The 9,900-nt window shown below is 33.9% G+C and overlaps 1 protein-coding gene across 1 annotated transcript; it reads right to left on the reverse strand.

Moving 5' to 3' along the window:
* Positions 1 to 284: 284 nt before the first annotated feature.
* LOC100852816 (copper transporter 3) lies at positions 285 to 985 on the reverse strand. Its single transcript, XM_003631675.3, has one exon. The coding sequence runs from the start codon at positions 914 to 916 to the stop codon at positions 539 to 541; it is 378 nt and encodes a 125-aa protein (XP_003631723.1). The 5' UTR covers positions 917 to 985; the 3' UTR covers positions 285 to 538.
* Positions 986 to 9,900: the final 8,915 nt, after the last annotated feature.

The following is a 9,900-nucleotide window of genomic DNA, read 5'->3' on the forward strand; positions in this document are numbered from 1 at the left end:
CATAATAAAATTAGTTATCAGTATAACAGATGTAAAATTGCCAAGAACAATCTCTCTCGACTTTTATCAACGTTTTCTGCTTTGGGTTTGTTGGAAACATAAGAGCCCATGCACCTTTTATACAGCGGTGCTACAGAAATGATGCAGGTTTGGGATAGAAATAATTGAACTTCAAAATCTCTTGTTTTGTTGAGACTCAAAGTTCATAGCCAATGAAGATTCTGGGAGTTTTGAAGTATTATGAAGTGAACAACAAATAATCAATCTATACTGGGGCAATATAATTTGGAACAACTAAACACTTTTATTAACTAACACACTATAAGCATCAGTAGGAAATTCCAAATTCAACCATAAAAAAGTAAGAAAGTGACAAGCTCCGGTGACTGCAACACTACAACTGAGTTTGTGATAGAGGAATACAACCTCTATTCTCTACTCACCTCCCTATGTATAGATAAACATATAAGTAATTATGATAGCCATGAAAATGAAAGATACAGAAACATGGTAGCTAGAGGCGGGGACGGGGGCCCCATCAGGCTTTGACATCATCTACAGGAGTAGAAGCAACGGGAGCAGGGTAGTAGTACTTGATGTACAATGTGAGAGCTAAGTAGCCGGCGACGTGTCCAAGGAGTACCGTAATTATGACTCCAACATTGAAGGTAATGACACAGAGGAGGACCAAGTAGGTGATCAAAGTGCGGAAGCCATGGAGAGCGGCGTGTTGGATGATGCTCTTAGGAACCATCTTGGGCGTGGTCATGGGAGTCATTGAATACATCTGGGCTAACGCAGATAGCATGAACACAAGAAGCAGAGCCAAGAACAAATGGAAGTGGCCGTAATTTACAGGCCATCCACTGAACAGGATCTCCACATCCCTTCCAAACCAGAACCCTGAGTGCGCCATTCCGTTCCTGGATGATAAAAGTGACGAAAAGAGTAATGGAGGTGGTGCACTCGCGGAGGTACCCAGATATACATTGCCCATCCATATATATACAACTCACAGGAATGGAGAGGTAGATCAAATCCAAATAAAATGACAACCAAAGTGTTAAACCTTGGGAGACGGCTGGGCTGTTTCACACAACCTGACAAACTTCGGTAGTCTTTATCTCAAAATTCTAGGTTCTAAACTGTTATTACCAAATTTGAGGATTAAAAAGTGTAGATGAAAATTGCAATGATCAAATTATTGACATTTAAAAACTTTTTCAAAATTCTTTTATTGAAATTTAAAAAGGAAACCAACGGAAAATAAAGTATGGTGAAATGACATTTAACTTTTTTACATCATAATAAAACTATTTTAACTATTTGATAAGTAATAATGCAAAAATAATGCAAAATGAGATATTGACTGAAAAATACTAGAAGATACTCCCATATCATCTACAAATTTAAAGGTTCAAACTATTATAATAGACTCCATGAAAGCAGAACATGGTGTAACAAAATATATTTTCATTAATAAATTTATTTATTAAGATTATAGTTCCCTCTTTCAATCCCTTCTGCATTAATTAATATATCAACATTCATGTTTTTATCGTTTGCATTGTACATGACTTAGGTGCATTCAGAGTTGTATAATTAGTTCATAATTAGTTCATGGATTTAGACAATTTATAAAAAAAAAATGTGGTGCACTACCTCCTACTTGGAGGAATGATTTTTATTGGTTGTCGAGATCGTTTTCACAGGGAGAATGCACTATTATGCACGGTCATACATTGGACAAAACTTATAATAAATCATGATATTAGCTATCAGATAGTCATGATTGACTAAGCTATTATGCTACATAGACTCTCAACCTTGAAAGAAGATTGAGCCATATAACGTTAAAACCACAATTGACTTTAACAGTAGAGGGTAAGAACCTAACATTAAAGCCACAATTGACTTTAATTATGGCTCAATTGTGGCTTTAATGTTAGGTTCTTACCCTCTATTGTTAAAGTCAATTGTGGTTTTAACGTTAGGCTCTTACCCTCAGGTGGTCATATATTCCCTACAGATTGGGTTTACTAATGACTTAGGTATATGGCAACAAGTATTCTAGATAGAGACACTCTAAAATCTCATAGGTTTGAGACAACATATCCCCTTAGGTGATTTTGAGGACATGTGATCAAGAAAACTATAACCATAGAAATTCCTTATGTGGAATTTGTCAAATGCTTATTATGAGCTAAAATATGTCTGTTGATTACACAATAGAAGGATTTAAGACTCAAAGATCATAGAGTTTGAAAAATCGAAAATCTAGTTAGGTAACACATAAAGGGGGTGAATGTGTGTATTTAATTTTTTTTTTTAATTTTTAATTTTTATATTATAACTAACTTTTTCCTCATGAGAAGTTAGTGATTATCAATTCTTTCAATTATAGGCAATGCAAACAAGATAATAAAGAAACACAATGAGGCATAAGATTTTTTACGTGAAAAACTTCCACACTAACTGTGGAGATAAAAAGTCATGAGATCTCAGACCACTAATCTAAATCCAATATATGAGATTAAGTTACACATATTTATTTGGTTACTTTACCCTAAAGACTTACTCTCCAGTACCTACAACTTGATCCACATTCGTGATGTAACAACCTTCGATTACTCTAATGAATACACTTTAGCCTTGTTGAAGGGATGAAGGTCTTCAACCTAAGATTCAAAGCTTGAATCCTTGAATGAGAGATTAGGAATGGTGTGGCTTGTTAGACTTTCTCTCTAAAGAAACCCTCTTTAAAGAATTTAAGATCTTTAACTCTTTTAGAGTTATGGAGAGGTATTTATAGGAAATTAACTCAAAAAGATTCAATATGAATAGGTTTTTAAATCCAATTTGTGTAAAATTCTAAAAAATATTCTCCAACTTTTGATAAAAAATACATGAGTGCTTGAGCGCATTTAACCACCGCTTGAGCGCCTCGGGAGCTTGAGTGGTCTTAACGCTTGAGCGCTACTACTCGTTCGAGTATCCATTGTTTCATTTAACTTCTATAAAAAATCAATTTTTATTGATTTAAAAGATACCGTTCCTTTTTATATCTCTTAGCAGCCTAACTTGCCACAAGCCAAACCTTTCTAGATGTACATGTGACTTCCTAGTTAGATGAACAACAACCCTTGATCTTCAATGGAGAGCAAGTCAAAATTTAAAAGGACTTCTATGGCCAAACATTAAAAGGAACAAAATTACCAACATATGAACAAGACTCAATGTCCTAATAACCTTCTCATTTGGCAATTTTGTGATAAAATATTGTTATATAAACCTACCTAAACTCTCATAACAAAGTTTACATAACACACAATAACACTCAATTAAAAATAACTTAAGGGAATGCTTTTCACCATCTTGTAGAGCTTTTCTCCCAAACATGTAACCTACACACATACAAAAAATATACCATAGGTAGAACAATGTGTAAGATAAGATATGATCAAAGCAACAAAACAAGATAGCGAGAGATTTTGCTTGATGCATTATGAAAGCATGAAAGAGGAATAGATTCCTATAGTGACACCAATGTACAAAGTAAAGCTTGAGAGGAATATAGATGGATACAAATCAACCAAATATAATATAAGCTTGACAAGACACAACAAATCAACAATAAAGCATAAAGGTCTATCTCCAACCAAAAAATAGGCAGTGAAGAGCATGGGAAGAAGCTTATGTGACTTAGAATAGTTTTAGAGAGATGAACAATTCAAATAGAAATATCTTACAAGAAACTTCCATGCTAGGTATCTCCTTTAAAATTCTAAGGTATGCTTTCATTAGTTGATTTGGTTTCCTCTAATGTCTCAGGTTTAGTTTCCTCCAATATTTCAGTTAATTTTCCTTAAGAATTAAATGAATAATGCATAAAACAATTCAAAAAAATTACTAACTCCCATTAAAGAATATAACTCCCTCTTTTTGTCAAGAATTTTTTTTTTTAATATTCTTTTCTGAATTAGCTTAAAAAATAAATTCTCTCTTTATTTAACTAATAACTAACTCTCAAATAACTAACTCCCGCTAAAGAATATAACTCCACCTTTTTTGTCAAGGAATTTTTTGTAATAGTCTTTTCTTAATTTGCTTAAAAAATATATGCTCTCCCTGTTTAAGTGAGTAAAAAATGGTTAATGATCTCCCTTTTTTTTGTTACAAAAATGACAAAGCACATAAATTATGAATAGGAAAGAAAACAAGAGACGAGAGAGAAAGATAAAATGAGAACATCATATATATATATATATATATATATATATAAAGATTCTAGATACAAGAAATATGCAATAATAGAACAAATCTAAATCAATAAGCACAAAATACACTATATATAACCAATCATTAAGATGTGGCAAATGAGGGGCAAAGCTCGAGACACCCTGAGAGTGGATCAAAGATATGATATATGAAAGTTGTAGCTCTCATAAAGTTGGGTATCATATGAGTCCATCCTTAGGTGGAGAAGGGCTATGGAATCCATCATCTCTCAAGAAGTTGGGTTGACCGAGGTAGATGCATCCTGTTAAACTTGTGAAGAACTGGCACGATTGTGACTAGAGTGAGTACGAGGAGCCAACTCTTTAAAATCATCCCTTGGAGTGTCCTTCTCCATCGCTTAGAGCTCATCATTCTTTAGAAGTGCCTCCTATACCGCCTTCTACGTTGGAGCCGCATCCTAAGGGTCATGGTGAGAGGGTTTGTCAGAGGGCCATAGACGTAGTAGTAGTGTTTGGCCTAAAAGCTCCTATCCAAGTAGGTATAAGAAGCATGGACTCCCAAAGCTAAGTCAATCTCTAATCTGGCATCCTTCGAGATCCGAGAGATAAGGAGGGTGAATGGAAGGTTGCCACCTCAATATGAGTGATCACAATATGGAGTCATTGCATCCAAGATAACCTGACCGATGTCAAACTGTTGTCCAGTAAGTATAGCGTGAATGAACTTAGCAGATGATTGATGAATTTAGGTTCGAGAGGTCGAGGGGTAGAAGGAGTAGGTGAAGAAGGTAGCTAGAAGCCATGCTGGCTTGGAGAAGCCAACGATGAAGATATAAGAAGACAGAGGGTGAGGAACACCATAAAGAGTGGATGGGATGGCATTAAGATTGTTGGGATTGAGCCCCTAAAAGAAAGACAGGATGTAACAAAGTTAGACCTAACTATCCCCTTGTTTTCCCTTTGGCATATTAACATTGATTTGAGCATTTAACCCATGTATCTTGCATTGTATATGAGTTTGGTGCATTAGGAGTTGCATAGATGATACAAGTCATGGGTTCTTTGTAAGTAGATAAGTTGTCCACAATTGGTTCATGAATTTAGACAATCTAGTAGAGACTCTAGTGCATTACCTTCTAATTGGAGGGATGAATTGGCTTGACCATTAGGATGGGCTTTCCATGGTGAGTGCACTAGTGTATGTGATGCACACTGGACAAGACCTATGGTGAATCATGACACAAGGTTATTAATTGTCATGATTCACCAAGCTACTATCCTGCATGGACTCTCAACCTTGACAGGATATTGAGCTTATGTGAAAATCAACAAGAGACTTTGATCTTTGGGTGAGACCCTAAAGTGGTCATATATCCTTATGGATTAGGTCACTGTTGATGGAGGCTGGTGGTAACAGGTATTCTCAATAGAGGCACCATGATATCTCATAGAATTGAGACAGCGTGTCCCCTTGGGTGATCCAAAGGACATGTGGTCATGAAATTTGTGGCCATTGTAATTCCTTTAGAAGAATTTGACATATGCTCCCTAAAGCTAGAGTATGTCAATTGATCAAATGATAAGTGGAATCTGTAACTCAAGGATTGGAGAGGTAATCTTGATAGGTAATAACACTAGTTTGTTAAATTACAAACGTCAGTTCATGGGGGTCTACATGCAATAGATAGTAGATCACAAACCCGAGCACTTGAGTCTCATTGTAATATACATAGGGTATTGGAGTGTAGTTGACTCTCTATAGTGGGATATCGAATCAATTTTAGAATTTGATTATAAGGGAGCTAATACTCCTATTGGTCATAGTGGTCCCCACTCTGAGCTCATCGGGCAGAAGATCATGGTGTTTACAAGATCCATTATGACTTTGGAGTTATCTACATCAATAAGAATTGATCCAGGAACATTCAGATCAAAGGTATGTGACTTTATTCTCTAGATCTATGTTTTTTATGGTATTTATATTAATACATGTTTATCCATTGTGATAGATTTAGAGAGCCTAGGATAGATTTGCATGCACCCTACACAATCTAGGGCATGAGAATGGAATAATCCAGGGTTCCCAGCAACTAGTATTAGAGCCCTAGGATAGGTTATAGCATGTTAGATCTTTTCTAGGGTGTGCTAAATATGTTCTATGTTGTTAACTCTATTTTGTAGGGTTGTTTTATTCATCCCATGACCTTGAGGGATGAATGGATGAGATTTTTTTATCCATTCAATTAAATATATCAATATATTTGGATTGATTGATTATAATTGTTATGTGATCTCTGATTATTGTTCTCTAGATTGGGTTGTACACCCATAAGGAATATAGGATTTTTATTTGGTTATAGAAATCTTTTCTTTTCAATTGATGGGTTGTAAGCTCCTTTATAGGAGCATAGGAATTTTTTATTATTGTAAAATTTCCCTTTTTTGTGTCCATCTATGGTGACCCAAGAGAAAAGAAAGAATCTTGAAGCTTCCTTTTGAGATTCTATGATGGTTAAAGAAGAAGGAAGGATTCTTGGAAGCTATTGTTTTGAGATCCATGGTTACACAATGATGTCAAATTAAACTCAAAATTGGGACTACCTTCCAATAGTTTCTTGGGGCAATCCATATATGAATTTAAATCTTAGGAAGTCATGAATCTAATGGTTCAAGAGGATTACAATTTAGAGTTGAAATGAGGAAGATATGGTCGAATGAAGCAAGGGTGTGCAAATGCATGGCAACACAATGATGTCAACTTTGAGCCAAAATTGAGACCACTTACACTGAGTTTCCTAGGGTAAATCACATATGGTTTTGAAGCTTAGGAAGTCATGAATCCAACGCTTCAAATGGGCCTCAATTCGGAGTTCGACAAGGGAGATATGACCAATAGAATCAATATTGTGCAAAGAGCATGCTGTTATGGAATTACATATGGGTCCAACTCTTTTTGGTTGTCTAGACTGAATTTTAGACCTCTCCTTTTGGGCTCATTTTGGTGGAAATTGGGCCTTTTGGGCTTTGATTTTTCAATAACCCTATTTTTGGTTATAGAACTATTTTTGGTAATTTGGATTTTATCCAAATTTTAATTACCAAATATGCAACAGGATCCTTAAAGGCCATGGGAAAAGTTTCAAGTTTTTTATTCCCTTGTTTTTATTATATGCACTTGATTAATTGCATATGTGGCCTCAAGATATTTTGGTTTTCTTAATTGGAGATAAATTTTCATACTTTTTTCAAAATTGGAAAACTTATTTAAATTGGAATGTGCATGGTTAGGAAATTTTATTTTAAAAGAAAATATAAGTTGAAAAAAAGATTAAGAGATTTCTTACCTTTTTAAAATTAATTCTTAAAGATTTTAATTTTATTTAAAATCTTCTCAAATATTTGAGATCTTTAAGAATAAATTTTTTTTTTTAAGGGCAAGCTTTTATTTTTCCAAATCTTTATAAAACAATATTTTTTCTATTTTGCACTGGATTCTAATTTCAAGAAATAAGTTAGTTTTGGATATTCATGATAGATAATTTATAATTAAGAATGGTTATTGAAATAAGTATAAGAAACCAAAGAAAAGTTATTTGGTATTTTTAGTAAATTTTCACGAAAAAATATTTTCCAATATTATCTTTTTAAATTGGTTGTTGCTAAGAGATTGTTATTTCTTTAGAATTATATGTTTATTAAAATTTAGTAGGTTTTCCTGTTCTTTCTTGGTGAGAGAAGAAAAACTATACCTATAGTTGATCCTCCAGGCTCTCCCCCCAGAGGAAGGAAACCATTTTGTTTAGATAGTTCAATGATAAGGAATAAGAAAACAATTCTTTTAACACAAGAGTCCCAGTTTAAAAGTAAATAATGGATTTGGAAAATCTCATTATAGAGAATTTATGATAAGAAGGGTTACCAAAATAACTTTGCAAAGTTTTAGTAATTTAATGAAGATATAAAATATTTTGAAAATACTTTCCAATATGGATTGTTTAATTCCTTTTTGGAAATAAACATTTTTGGGAGTTTTTCATAGAGAATATTTTATTCATTAAGGAATTACTAAATGGTCCTATTTTTTTGTAGTATTTAATAGAATAAATTATTATGAAGTTTCCATGGAAATATTTATCAATTTGGAAAAGTGTAAGGAATAAGGAAAGTAAATCTTAGGAGGATTTTTTAATATGAGAAGCAAAAGTTCCTTTCTTGAATAAGGTGCTCTCAAGATTATTCAAAATCTCATAAATTGGTAATTTCCTTATTATACAAGTGTTTCCAATTTGGAAAATAAATATTTTGGAAATTTTCATTAGAGATAATTTATCATTAAAAGATTATTACCAAAAGGCTTAGTAATTTGATGGAAATAAATTTCTTTGAAACATTTCCTAGATAAAATATTTTTTTAATTGAAATTGTGTATACAAGGAGAATTGTATGAAAAATAGTTTTTAAAATTTTGAAAGTAGATATTTTATCAAAATTCTTTTTGTAAATTACTCTCATGGAAATTTAAAATTTTTCATGTTAGTATTCTCCTATTACACTAGGTTTCGATTGCCACCTTAGATTTAAGCAATAGAAACAATAGCAATTTTTTTAAAAATTGATCTTTTAGGGTTAAAGTACTAACCTTTAGGTTTGGATGTTCCCAAACCTCAAAACCCAATTGTTGAAGATGACCTTGAAGTTGTTGGAAGTCTCATAAACCCACGATTTTCCACTCGATGACTCAATCTTGTTCTTGACACACTTCCGGTGGGAAAGAAAGTAGGGTGGAAGCTATGACTCTCTTTCTCTCTAGATGGTGGAAGACAAAAGTTATGGAAACCCTAACCCCTAGGGGGTATTTATAGGGTCCCTAATTGGGCTTAAGTGGCTTGAGCCCACATGGGCTTAGGTCACTTAATCTAGCCCAAAATGGGTCCTAATTGATTAATTAACCTAATAATGCCTATTAATGAATTAATTAACCCAATCTAGAGACCTTGTTCACTCACCATTGTGCAACCATATGTAATTACCAAAACACCCTCATGCACAAAAGTGAACTTAGAGCCAATTCGACCCTCATAATCCATGCCAATAAGGTATATGAGCCCATAGCGGGGACTACTGGGACTGATAGGAGTACTAGTTCCCTCAGAATCCAATTATGAAGTTGATTCAACATCCCACTACAAAGAATCAACTAAACTCCAGCATCCTATGTAAATAACAACAAGACACTACGTGCTCAGGTCTGTGACCTGCTATCCATTGTGTTGAGTCTCCCTATGAACTAATGTCCATACTTTATCAAAGTGAAAATTATCAACCTTTCAAGACTACCTCTACTATCCTTGAGTTACAGATCCTCCTATTGTGTATTCAACTGACAATTTTTAGCTCTTAAAGAGAGTATGTCAAGTTCCACTTAAGGAACTACTATGTCCATAGTTTCCATGAACACACCTTTTTAGGATCACCCAAGAGGACACACTGTCTCAATCCCATGAAATATCATGGTGCCTCTATTGACAATACCTATTGCTACCAACTTCCATTAACAGTGATCCAATCCATAGGAAATATATGATCAAATTATGATCTCAGTCGTTGGTCAAAGCCATTTCTAACTTTAACATAAGCTCAATATTCTTTCAAGGTTGAGAGA

This window comes from Vitis vinifera, chromosome 3 (assembly GCF_030704535.1).
Source record: "Vitis vinifera cultivar Pinot Noir 40024 chromosome 3, ASM3070453v1".
Classification (NCBI taxonomy): Eukaryota; Viridiplantae; Streptophyta; class Magnoliopsida; order Vitales; family Vitaceae; genus Vitis; species Vitis vinifera.

Excerpts from the sequence above, each read along its gene's own strand:
- LOC100852816 (XM_003631675.3), bottom strand. The coding sequence starts at position 916 with ATGGCGCACTCAGGGTTCTGGTTTGGAAGGGATGTGGAGATCCTGTTC.